General features: G+C 43.1%; 1 protein-coding gene across 1 annotated transcript; it reads left to right on the top strand.

Moving 5' to 3' along the window:
* The first annotated feature begins 1,978 nt into the window (after positions 1-1,978).
* On the top strand, positions 1,979-13,791 carry LOC308174152 (actin-related protein 2-A). Its single transcript, XM_080549221.1, has 9 exons — positions 1,979-2,079; positions 3,711-3,821; positions 7,971-8,186; positions 8,934-9,006; positions 9,206-9,342; positions 9,568-9,717; positions 10,315-10,460; positions 11,505-11,637; positions 12,250-13,791. The coding sequence occupies exons 1-9, from the start codon at positions 2,032-2,034 to the stop codon at positions 12,418-12,420; spliced, it is 1,185 nt and encodes a 394-aa protein (XP_080405347.1). The 5' UTR covers positions 1,979-2,031; the 3' UTR covers positions 12,421-13,791.
* Positions 13,792-14,201: the final 410 nt, after the last annotated feature.

Here is a 14,201-nt window from a genome sequence, read left to right as displayed (position 1 = left end):
TGACTGTTGTTCCTGCTGCATACACACACGCCCATACATAGACATGCGGGGGCCCCCCTCTCTTTTCACACATAGTGTGAAACATGATTTTATTTATTTCATCTTCACTGTCTTTGCCGTTCTCATGTATTGTATGTATTGTTTTTGTGTTGACCCTGTGTATTTCTGTTTATATGTTTGTTTTTATTTTTGCTGGGGCCTCTTCGCCAGATCATCATTGAAAATGAGAATTTGTGTAAATTCTGCATGTAAATTAATTTACAGAATGGTTATTGCATTCAATCCCAAAAAATATAAATAATAATGTGAGAAAATAGAGGCCCCTGTGCAAGTGAATCTTGAAATGGAGGACCATTTGACATCATAGATGCATTCTATATGACATCATAGATGAATTCTATTTGACATCATAGATGCATTCTATATGACATCATAGATGAATTCTATATGACATCATAGATGAATTCTATATGACATCATAGATGCTTTCTATATGACATCATAGATGCATTCTATATGACATCATAGATGCATTCTATATGACATCATAGATGCATTCTATATGACATCATAGATGCATTCTATATGACATCATAGATGAATTCTATATGACATCATAGATGCATTCTATATGACATCATAGATGCATTCTATATGACATATATAGAATAATGCATTCTATATGACATCACAGATGCATTCTATATGACATCATAGATGCATTCTATATGACATCATAGATGAATTATATATGACATCATAGATGCATTCTATATGACATCATAGATGCATTCTATATGACATCATAGATGCATTCTATATGACATCATAGATGAATTCTATATGACATCATAGATGCATTCTATATGACATCATAGATGCATTCTATATGACATCATAGATGCATTCTATATGACATCATAGATGCATTCTATATGACATATATAGAATAATGCATTCTATATGACATCATAGATGCATTCTATATGACATCATAGATGCATTCTATATGACATCATAGATGAATTCTATATGACATCATAGATGCATTCTATATGACATCATAGATGCATTCTATATGACATCATAGATGCATTCTATATGACATCATAGATGCATTCTATATGACATCATAGATGCATTCTATATGACATCATAAATGCATTCTATATGGCATCATAGATGCATTCTATATGACATCATAGATGCATTCTATATGACATCATAGATGAATTCTATATGACATCATAGATGCATTCTATATGACATCATAGATGCATTCTATATGACATCATAGATGCATTCTATATGACATCATAGATTAATTCTATATGACATCATAGATGCATTCTATATGACATCATAGATGCATTCTATATGACATCATAGATGAATTCTATATGACATCATAGATGCATTCTATATGACATCACAGATGCATTCTATATGACATCATAGATGCATTCTATATGACATCATAGATGCATTCTATATGACATCATAGATGCATTCTATATGACATCATAGATTAATTCTATATGACATCATAGATGCATTCTATATGACATCATAGATGCATTCTATATGACATCATAGATTTCCTTGAGAAAGAAGAATTATAGAAATGCCTGTCATCATTCATATCATGGTCCATCTCACCCCTGAACATCCACACTTGAGTTCAATCGCGTCACAAAATGTAGCTATGCAATCTCAGTTATTTGAGGGAGTGCCTCCTCTAGTGTTCATATTTCATTTATTACATCTGTGATATCATGATTGTATTTGATTACGGAGGAGTGAAGGATATTCTAAGGCCCATCCATAATTGATTGGTGAAAATGTGAAACATACAAAAAAGGAAGTATATCATTCTTGGAAGGGATGGGTGGACGTTTTCATCTACAGAAAAAAGTACCTCCTTCCCAGCCTCGGTAAACCGGAAGTCACCACCCCGGTGACTTCTGGTTTACCGAGTAGTAAAGTTGAGCTTGGCAGGTCTGCCTCTGGCTGCTGGGTTTTTGCAAAGAAATGGACAACCAGGGAAGGAAAGTGGTGGTTTGTGACAATGGAACTGGGGTAGGTTTCACAGCAGAGCGCTGTATGTGACTGATTTGGAGTAATTTCGTGTTTTTTCAGAGTCAGAATGACAGCTTAGAACGCGTTTTATCTGAAACAGGAAGTTAATTATGCAGTGCTAGCAAGCTAACGAGCTAACACCAGTCAAAAACGCTACAAAACGCTGAACATGAAATTGACATTTCAAAGCTGTAAATTCAGTGAATTTAGTTGAATTTAGAAAATATTGGACCATCTTTTGTAGTAGCTCGTGTGAATAATAATACCCTAGCAAAGCTAATGGGTTAGCTGAGTGTTGATGTCACTGGAGGTTTTCCATGGACCAGCCAGCCCAGTTTGTATCCTCGCGAGAGTCTGACGTCATTAAGTCAATCTGGTGAATCAATGATCAAGCCTGGGTGATTTAGGATGTGTCCAACCAGACTGTGTGTGGCTATGGGCTATAGAAGTAGAAGAAAGTCTGAATTTTCATAGGAATAGATTGTATAGCCTAGGCCAAACGCTGCCATACAGTCATATAGTCTAAGTCAGATGTCAGATTATATACAAAAGCATGGAGAACAAGCCACGTTTGCTAACCATCCCCTAGGTACAGTAGGGATGCCCTTGTGTGAATCATAGGGAGTCAAACTCATATGGTTGACACTGAGAGCCAGGCTCAGTTAGTTAGAGATGTCTATTGAAACCAGCAATAAGTGGCTTTTAAGCACATGTCATGTAACACTATGCTCAACATCTTGTTTCAAAACAAACAACAAATGCTGATCATTGGACCTTGAGTAGCCTATGAATAGTGGCAACAGTTTGACTTAGTGAGACTAGTTAAGTTGAAGTTGGAAAATATGGCTCTGTAATGTTAAAGTTAGTCACTTTGACACCAAAGGAGTAACATGGGAAGGAGAAAGGTGGTGGTGTTTTTGTAGTAGGCTTAAGTTAAAAAAACTCATTCTAATTCAGATCCCCCTCAGCAGCTTTTGGGGATGTTTGTTCAGTGTGGGCAGATAAAAGTTGCACACAGGCAACAAGGCTGAACCAGTGAGCCAAGAGGAAGTGAGACCAGCCTCTGAACCACAGCTATGATGACACACACACACACACACACACACACACACCATGGTTATTTCGATTTCTCGTTTACTTGGAGCTTTAACGGCCACTATGGTGTTGCCATAGAGATCACTTAAAATACAAAAAAAAGCCAGACGTTACTGTTTCCGTATGCATCTGCAGATGTGCACTGGTGAACCATATGGTTCTGTGCACGGCAGTACTCTTGATAACAGTGTGACCAAAAAAAGCTAGGAATTGAAATGTTTCGTGCTGTCTATGTCTGGCTATGTGACATAGCTAAATCTACCTCTAAAATGTGGTGCTTTTGAGAACTCAGGCCTGCTCTGTGACTCCACTGACGCCTTGTTGAATTTACTCCTGTTACTGTCGTTACTCCGATTGAGTCTGTTAAGTGTCAGCTTGTGTCGCATCTGCATGAGAAACTGTTGTCAAAGCAATACACAGTAGAACATAGACCCACAACCTCTCTCTCTCTCTCTCTCTCTCTCTCTCTCTCTCTCTCTCTCTCTCTCTCTCTCTCTCTCTCTCTCTCTCTCTCTCTCTCTCTCTCGCTCTCTCAGTTTGTGAAGTGCGGCTATGCAGGCTCCAACTTCCCAGAGCACATCTTCCCAGCGCTGGTGGGCAGGCCCATCATCCGCTCCACAGCTAAAGTTGGCAACATCGAGATCAAGGTAATGTCCTTCTGATAATGATGATGATGATAACGATGGTCATGAAGCACTTCCTTCTATTCAAAGACACACAGACGTTCAGCTCAAATATTCTGATATGTGGTCCATACAGGAAACAAAGCGACACCGTGCTCCAACTATAGGAACTAGGGATGAGAATTGATAAGATTATTGATTGGTTATTGATACCGATTCCATTATCGATTCTGCTTATCGGTTGGATTCTTTATCGATTCCCTTATTGATTGCAGGGGCCTCGTTTATAAAGCTTTGCGTAGAACTGGCGTGAACAGCTTGCGTACGTACACAAAGCAAGAACATTTACGCACACCGACATTCGGATTTATAAAACGGTGCGCACCCAAGTGGAATCTGCGGTGCGTAAGACAATGCAAGGGTTAGTAAGCCACTGTTGAGATGCATTTCTCCTTTCTTCTCTTCCCTGTCTGACTCTCTATGCCTTCTCCTCCTCCCTCCCCCCCTTCTGTCCTCTCATGGTGAAGTAGAATACCAAGAAGATGGTAAGTGGAGGTTGGTGTGTGTCTCTATGCCCTGTGTTTCCTGGTAGAGAGAGGGAGTGTATTTGGTCTCTGCCTGATCTTGAGTGGCTTTTTTTTGCACAATTTAAATATATACTAGTTGGTTTGTTTTGTGATCCACTGAAGTTCACTCAATTGCTTTTCCATTGTTTTAGTGTTTTTTCAACTTGGATCAATTTGACTTTGTGCTTAATCTGTTCATAATCTAGCTATTTGAAGGCCTGGCTGATCTGCATTGTGCTTGTCACTAATTCTAAAGACAGGCTCACACAAACCACAGTGTCAGTTTCCGGTTTTCTTTCACTGATACAGTTCTCCCTCTCCACTGGAGGAAGTTAGCCTCCGTCTCCAGTCTTCCCCTCATGTTGATTCTGTTGCCTTGGCAACGCGAGACTGAGGAGAATTAACTTAATGAATCATAGGGCAGTTGGACTTGACGATGGATAAGGGAGACTTTTGATGTGAGCCACTTTGCTACACTCATTCTTATGCTGATGCAGTATAGATTAGATTAGATTCAATTTTATTGTCATCGCAGAGAACAAGTACTATACAATGAAATACGTGTGCAGTGTGCAATATACAGTATGTGCAAAGGTAGTAATGTAAACATCAGTAGTGCAGAGGTTTAGAGTGATACATTAACCAGGGATGTGCAGCCATCAAGTATTATCATATATTACCTCAAAGTTACCTCGATTACGGCTTTGAATCTGAATTGTCAAAGTAATACAGTAGTAGTACTAAGAGTGGAGTTAAAAGCACAAATGTAGGTCTATGATAATAATATTAATAACAATATGATTACAGTAACAGGCTACTTTTTACAGTAATAGTCAGGTCATGAATATGAATCACACATATCAAAGTGCATTTCAAATTTCACATACATTCTTTAGCTTTTATTGTTTTGTTGTGCTCAAAGCATCCCGACTGTAGATGGATATGATGTGTATACAGGATGCTTGTGCCATATCCAGGATGTCAGACAGACAGACAGCTGAATGTAGGCGTCAGGACAACCGCGGGTCCCTCATTGAAAACACATGGCGGCAGACTGGCTGTTCTGTCAATGGCAAAGCACACACTATGAACTCTTAACTCCTCATAACATGGTTGCCGAATGCACAGTGCTCTGGACTGATGATTGTCTATGGGAGAATGAAACGCTGAACTGTGCTGTGTGACTAACATTTGGCTAGCCCCTACTGCTCTCATTGCTGGTCTTGCATGCAGCTCTGACTCTTGTTCAAAATGGCACTAATATGACAACCGAGTACAGAGAAGAGTAGGAGGGGTTCTGGAGAGTGAATGCATGGTTATTGGTTTCCTGTCTTGTGCATGCCGGGTCAAATACCGTATTTTCCGGACTATAAGTCGCGGTTTTTTTCATACTTTGGCTGGTCCTGCGACTACTAGTCAGGTGCGACTTATATATCAATAATTCATAATCTCTGACTGACATGAACTGACATACGGTAATCTCTGACTGACATGAACCAAGGAGTAAACATTACCGTCTACAACCACGAGAGGGCGCTCTAGGCGTGTGAAAACGAGTAGGCCTACCACTGAAAAAGACAGCTGATGACACAAACAAAATGGAGTCAAAAAGAAAATCCTATTCTGCAGATTACAAACTGCAACTTGTAAAATATGCAGCCGAAAACGGTAATCGAGCAACAGAAAGAAAGTTTGGAGTGAGTGAGAAACTTGTGAGGGACTGGGAAAAGCAGAGGTTACTCTCACTGCCATGAAGAAAACGAAGAAAGCGAATCGCGGGCTGAAAGCTAGATGGCCAGAGATGGAGGAACGAGTCCACAGATGGGTGCTTGAACAACGTGCTGCCGGGAGAGGCTTGTCAACAGTGCAGTTACGTCTCCACGCCCTGGCAGTGGCCAAGGAGATGAATATCAATGACTTTGCTTGTTGGACTCGCTGGCTTGTTATGTCCGTTTTCGCCTATTCAGCCTCCCAGGTAGGCCTATGTTCTTTATTAATGTGTTCATCTTTATTCATTAATGTGTTACGTTAACATACCGGACACCTATTGAGCCTGTTGTTCTGTGTGCTATAATATGTACGGTGGTTGAATAACTGTTGTGTTACGTTAACATACCGGACACCTATTGAGCCTGTTGTTCTGTGTGCTATAATATGTACGGTGGTTGAATAACTGTTGTGTTACGTTAACATACCGGACACCTATTGAGCCTGTTGTTCTGTGTGCTATAATATGTACGGTGGTTGAATAACTGTTGTGTTACGGTACGTTAACATACCGGACACATTACATTTTTGGGCATTTAGCATAGGCCTTATTCCATAGCGACTTTACAACCAATTTAGCCTATTCAGCCTCCCAGGTATGTTCTTTATTAATGTGTTAATATTTATTTATTTTTTTATTTTTTATTTTTTTATTCATCACATACCGGACACCGGTATTCAGCGGCATTCAGCCTGAGCCTGTTGTTCTGTGTGCTATTGTGTAATTGAATAACTGAATGTTTTTGAGAAATACATTTCTACGGTAAATAAATGCGACTTATAGTCCAGTGCGACTTATATGTTTTTATTTCCTCTTCATGACCCATTTTTTGACTGCTGCGACTTATACTCGGGTGCGACTTATAGTCCGGAAAATACGGTACAGTATCATATTGACTGGCTTCTTCTTTTGACCACTGTGGTCCTGTTCCAACACTCGCTTCCTTATTAACTCTCTGTTTTCCCTTGAAGTAATCATTGATCTAACACAACGGAATGGATGAAAGCGAGTGTTTCTTCACTTACCTTTCATGACTTTCTCCATTCTGCTAGATCAGAGATTACTCTGAGGAAAAAGAAGGAAGGTAAAAGACTAAGTTTAGACAGGGCCTGTATGTATGTATCCGCTCATCTCGTTGAGTAGCTTGGTAGCAAGAACCATCAAGGATGCTGTGTTGGCACGTCCCTCCGTTTGGCCTAGGCCACCTCTGGACGGGGACCGGACCCGAGGAACCGAGGCCATAGTGGATTCTTTGCCCAATGACTGGACTTGATTTTGATCTAAGGTCCATTTCTGGTCTAGTTGCTGTGTAATACAATCCTCAGACTAGTTTTTTTTTTCCCGCAATATTTTTATTAACATTTTTATATACCAACATCAAAGACAAAACAACAAAAGACAAAGAAAGAGAAACATACAATAACAAAGTTCACAAACATAGACACACGCAACTTGCATACATTTTGGATTGAATAAAAAACAATACAAAACTTTCCTCCACATTGTATAAAGTATTCTATCCTACATGTTCTTCATGTATGGTTCCCACAGCTTGTCAAAGTCTTTCCGCTTGCCTTTAATAATGTAGGTTAATCTTTCCAGACCAATACATCCTCAGACTAGTTAAATGTCTCACTGGGACTAATTGTAAGGAGTAGAATGTTTCAGAGAAGCTCTAAGCTGCCAGTCGTGTACAACTGCTCCCTCTCTCCTCTTCTCCTCTTCTTCACCTGCCCACATGAAAGCGTTGGTGACAGTGAGTGAAACTCACAATGGTCATCTACAGTACTGCCGTCACCCATCCCCTTTTTTCTGACCTTTCACCTCTGACCCCTCCAGGACCTGATGGTGGGGGACGAGGCCAGCGAGCTGCGCTCCATGTTAGAGGTGAACTACCCCATGGAGAACGGCATCGTAAGGAACTGGGACGACATGAAGCACCTGTGGGACTACACCTTCGGCCCCGAGAAGCTCAACGTCGACTCGCGCAACTGCAAAATCCTGCTTACAGAGCCGCCCATGAACCCCACCAAGAATCGCGAGAAGATCATAGAGGTGAGCGTGTGTCTGTGTGAGGAGGACGTATGTTTGAGTGTGTTTTCGTGAGTGTTATGAAGAAGGAGGAGTTTCAGAACGGTTTCTATAGCCTGAGGTGTGCGTGTGTGCGTGTGTCAGTTGCTCTTTGTGTGTCACTCCCCCTTCTCCACAGCTATCAGTCATGGGTTAAGAAGTGCTATGTGTAAGCGTCTAATCTGTAGTAAGCAAAAAAACTAAACTGAAAAGCGTTCTTTTGTCTTGTGCAAAAGGCTGGCTACTGCAAATGTCAAAACCGTTCTAAAGTACCGGAAAACATAATAATAATAATTAATTATTATTATTTATTAATTTTATTAATAATTAATTTTATTTATTTAATAAATAATTTTATTAATGATTATTATTATTATGGAAATGGGAAGATACTCTTCACATAATTCAACAGGCGGCCATGTTGGTAAACACACAACTTGCTCAACAACACCCCCTGTTGGTTGTATTGCCGAGGTGAAAGACCTGAAATAAAACCCACTAGTGCCGTTGCAGTACAAACCTCTAAACTCCGGCCGTGTGTGTGTGTGTGTGTGTGTGTGTCCCAGCTTCTCTGTCTCCCTCAGGCCATGGCGGTCATCTGATCATGCCATTCAGAGTAATCTGTTTATTTTTTGACACTCCATGCACACAGCTTCACACTCCTCCATCCTCCCTCTTCTCTCACTCTCCCCCCCCCCCACCATCCTACTCATTTCCCTCTCTGTCCCCTAGGTGATGTTTGAGACATACCAGTTCTCAGGGGTCTACATTGCTATCCAGGCTGTGCTGACACTGTATGCTCAAGGTAAGGAAGACACACACAACTCCCCCCCCCCCCCCCCAAGTTCTCATCTAGCATCTCACTTTAAGCTCCAACTGGATCCTCTTGCAGTCACAACTGTTGATATCTTTATTGTTTGTTTATCTGTGTGTGTGTGTGTGTGTGTGTGTGTTTATCTCTGTGTGTGTGTGTGTGTGTGTGTGTGTGTGTGTGTCTCTCTCAGGCCTGCTGACTGGCGTAGTAGTGGACTCGGGCGACGGCGTCACACACATCTGTCCGGTGTACGAGGGTTTCAGTCTGCCCCATCTCACCCGACGCCTGGATATCGCCGGGCGAGACATCACCCGATACCTCATCAAGGTATACCTCACCGTGTGTGTCAGTGTCAAGGTACCTCACTGCTCGTGTGTGTCTGTGTGTGGGTGCGCGCCATCACCTGCCATCTCTGATTTCTCTGCAAGATATCTCACTACCCTGAACTCGCAATTCATTTAGTCAAGTTTCTTACCCTTTGATGGTTTGTACTGACAGCAGCCATCCCTCCATTTCACTCCCTCTCTCTCTCTCCTTCTCTCACCGGTTCAGCTTCTGTTGCTAAGAGGCTACGCCTTCAACCACTCTGCGGACTTTGAGACAGTGAGGATGATGAAGGAGAAGCTATGCTACGTGGGCTACAACATCGAGCAGGAACAGAAGCTGGCCCTGGAGACCACGGTGCTGGTGGAGTCCTACACGGTCAGTCTGTCTGCTTGGAACACTGGTGGAAAAAGCGTCTAGTAAAGACAGGGGGGCAGACAGAGGGCAGGGGCGGAATAGGCAATGTCAGACAACGTGACCGCTGGATATCGTGAGTAAGGAGGAAGTGCTAACCGTTTGTATTCATTCCGATGCCCTTTTCCAGACCACATGATCTCAAAACGTCACGTGTGTGTGTGTGTGTGTGTGTGTGTGTGTGCGTGCGCGTGTGTGTGTGCGCATGTGTGTGTGTGTAAACAAGCAGTACAGTGTGACTAAGGGGGTGGCTGAGGGGCCCCTGTGCGGTGTGTGACGTCATTTCCTGTGTGGCCACGACACGGCAGTGGCTGGGCAGTTATTAGAGCTTCCTCCCTCTGGGCTCTGCTGAATGGAGCCATTATGGCCACACACACCAACCACAACCGCACACATCCTATACATACACCATACTACTTTTGCATACACTCACCATGCATACATACACGCCTCTCGCAAACCCGCATATCTCACACACCATGTCCGGAAACACTCATACCCCTCGGACTTTCTATTCCTCTCTTTAATAAAGTGTGTTTGTCTCTCTCTCTCTCTCACTAGCTGCCTGACGGCAGGCTGATCAAGGTGGGAGGGGAGAGGTTCGAGGCCCCTGAAGCTCTGTTCCAGCCCCATCTCATCAACGTGGAGGGAGTAGGGGTGGCCGAGCTCCTCTTCAACACCATCAACGCAGCCGACATCGACACCAGGCAAGAACTCGCTGTGCGCACACATTCATTCACTCGCTGTGCGCACACGTTCATTCACTCGCTGTGCGCACACATTCATTCACACACACACACACACACACACTCACACACACACACTCACACACACACCGTACATACATGCACATGCACACTCACACTGTGCACACACATCCATAACTGCTCACATAGGGCGGCTGTGGCGCAGGAGGTAGAGCCGGCGTCTAATGATCGCAAGGTCGGCAGATCGGTTCGAACCCCGGCTGGCCACATGTCAAGGTGTCCTTGGGCAAGACATGGAACCCCAAATTGCTCCCAATGAGCGGGCCGGCGCCTTGCTAGAAGAAGAAAGGATTTATTTGTGTTAAACAGTAGAGGGATAGTGGGGCGTGAAGAGGTCTTTAGGAGGGACAGTCAAGAAGTACCCTGAAGAGATGGTTATTTTTTCTGAGTGGGGCAGTCCCACTCATATTTTTCATTTTTAATGACAGTTACAGTGAAGATTTAGACAGGAAGGATGGGTGAGAGAGAGAGGAGGGATGACATGCAGGATATGTCCCCGGCCGGAATCGAACCGGGGACCCTGCGGTTACATGGTCAGCGCTTAACCCGCTACGCCACCTAAGCGCACCTGAAGAGATGGGTTTTAAGAGAAGGAAGGTAGGTAGTGACTCTGCAGTCCGGACAGCAGTGGGAAGCTCATTCCACCAGCGGGGCACCAGGACAGTGAAAAGCCGTGACTGAATAGTGCGACCGCTGCATCATCTTAGCCAGTCGAGGTGGAGGAACGGAGGGATCGGGCAGGCAGGCAGTTCGGGGGCTAACCATTGCTTGCAAGTAAGGAGAGGCTCTTCCCTTTGCCGCCCAGTAGGCTAGCACCAGGGTCTTGAATCTGACGCAAGCTACCGGGAGCCAGTGAAGGGTGCGAAAGAAGGGGATGACATGGGAGAATTTAGGGAGATTGAACACCAGACTAGCAATTCTCTCTCTCTCTCTCTCTCTCACCCTCTTCTTATTCCCATCTCTCTTTGTCTCTCCCTCTCTCAGGTCTGAGTTCTACAAACACATAGTGTTATCGGGGGGCTCCACCATGTACCCTGGCCTGCCTTCCCGACTAGAGAGGGAGCTCAAGCAGCTTTACCTGGAGCGCGTGCTCAAAGGAGACGTGGACAAACTCTCGGTGAGAAAGACACACACACACACACACACACCCTCTCCCAAATCTCAACACTTACCGCCAGTACACACTCTTCATCAAGCTAACTCCTTGCAATGTGGTGTGATGCCCACAAGGTGGAGCTTTGGTCACACTAGCCGTGACAGCAGTACTTTTTGGTATTGACTAGTGATCTGTGGTATTGACTACTGGTCTGTGAAAACATTATACAGGGTATCCGCAGTGTCTTGAAAAGTATTAAAAGTTGATAAATCAATTTTGGGAAAATCAAGACCCTTAATAAGTATTATAAAGGTCTTGAATTTTGTAGGTATTTTTCTGAATTAGACTCTGTCCAAAGAGTTTGAATCCTAAAAACTTTTAGTAAAAGTTCGTGAATTTATTAGTTTTTATTAAAAAACAAAGATGAACCGGAAATGCTGTTGTGTGATAGTGGTCTAGTCTATTACAAACTAAAACTGTTAAGTTAAAGGTGTCACTGATGTAAACGGTTACAGCTCCAAGTGGCGGTGAGGTCTGGAAAAATATTGACAAGGTCTTTAAAAAGTTGTCGAAAGGTATTGAAATTAACCTCAAGATTCCTGTATATACTCCTGGCTCCCTTTCCTCTGGCAGAAATTCAAGATCCGTATCGAGGATCCCCCGCGCCGCAAACACATGGTGTTCCTGGGAGGAGCCGTGCTGGCCGACATCATGAAGGACAAGGACAACTTCTGGCTGACCAGGGAGGAGTACGAGGAGAAGGGCGTCCGCGTGCTGGAGAAACTAGGAGTGACCGTCAGATAAAAACATACACACACACACACCATTTCAACACACTTAACTGATGGATCACTAGAGAGGAGTATAAGAAGTTGCGTCTTATGTGGTATTGAAAATAAGAGTGATCATCGGAAGTACACACGCCCCCCCCCCCCATTGCAGAGTATATCTATCTATTTATCCATATTCCTTCTCTTTTTTTGCCTCGATACGACACAATCGCGCCATCAGTGCTGGAGGGATCATGCCATCTCTCCTCTCCCCTTCCCCCTTTCCTACTGGTGACCTAGAAGAGTTAGGATGGGGTCGGTGGGGATTGGGGTTCATGGTAGTGGGGGTCTATAGTGCATCTCAGTAATCTCTATCCAAGACGGAAGATGTTTAGCCTCATTGAATTTCATCCGTCTTGTGTTATCAGATCTGTGCGTGTGAACGGAAGTAGAGCGAGTCACTTCAGACTGTTGAGATGCACCACTGGTTTCTACTGTTTCTGGGAGACCCCCTAGCCTGGGTTTCTGTCTTCTGCACCGTGCTGGTGGCCTACTAGACAATGATTGCTTAGCCACAGTAGAAACAGGTGTCTAGTCCAAATATAGCCCCTAGCTCTGCCCTCTATGCACTTGAAAGATCCCTATAGAATCGGATGGGTATAATCAATATGGTAGAAGCTCCGTCATGATATCTGATAAACCAGGGTGGAATTGTAATCATGTGGCTTTTACAACTGACCAATCCTTTCAGATCTATATACAGTGCATTGAGAGTAGGGTCTAGAGACCGAGTGGGGATTGGCTGACACTTGCACCCCCGGCTAGGAGAACCAATCGGATCACACGCCCTCATCCAAGGTGTCATAATCAGGGTCCACCTCAACCAGCCGTCAGTCAGTCCCTTGTAGAGAAGAGCCTATCCCAACTCAATGATTGGCTGAAAATGGGCGTATTCAATGAAGTGAAACGTCGAGGACGTTACAGACTCCCTCGTCCACGACAGATGCCCCATAGGCTTACCTGTTCTGCACAGAACATTTCTATTGGAATGTTCTATGAGGTTACAACCTCCTGCACAGGCCCCTTAATAATGTTTTTATATACCATGTTTATTATTATTACATTTGGGGGGGAGAGGGATTTCTTTTTGCTTTTTCCCCACTTGTAGTGTGACCTTGTGTCTCTTCTTGTGGTGGATGATTGAGAGTACTCCTGTAGATTAATACTGACTGGCTTTGAGCAGCAAACAATCAAATGAAAAGGAAATGAAGGAATGTCCAAAAGTTAAAGTTGACCTCAAAATGTCTTTATTCCATGTTCCAGGTTTCTCAAAGGTCAAATAAATGTATCTTTAATACTTTGTAGTATAAAGCAAATCAAACGGAGTCAAAGACCAGACGCTAAAAGTAGGGTTGGGTACCGTTTGGGTTTTATCCGGTACCGGTACCTAACCGATACTTTAAAAACGGTACCGGTACCAAAACGGTACTTAATTCGGTACTTTTGATTTTTTTAAATTACATATATATATATATATATATATATATATATATATAATAATAACACGGTCGACAACATTAAACAGCTTTTCACTTTTTTATTGCTGAGGCACAATATATATTAGTTAAATATACACTCAAATTAAAATAAATTAAAATAAAACTCCTGAGCCTTGGGGACTCCATTAAGCTGGGGGTGCCTATCGTTGGTGCTGATGTCGAATACGAGTACACATTTGTTCGGCAGCCCCTCAAGGACATCAGAATATTCTTAGAAAAGGGATCTAGTGAAGAGGCCTGCATAGCCCCCAGAACC

This window comes from Nansenia antarctica, assembly GCF_963989245.1.
Source record: "Nansenia antarctica genome assembly, chromosome: 19".
NCBI classification, from domain to species: domain Eukaryota; kingdom Metazoa; phylum Chordata; class Actinopteri; order Argentiniformes; family Microstomatidae; genus Nansenia; species Nansenia antarctica.
Note: the sequence above shows the minus strand (reverse complement) of the source record. Positions and strands in the feature narration are given on the sequence as shown.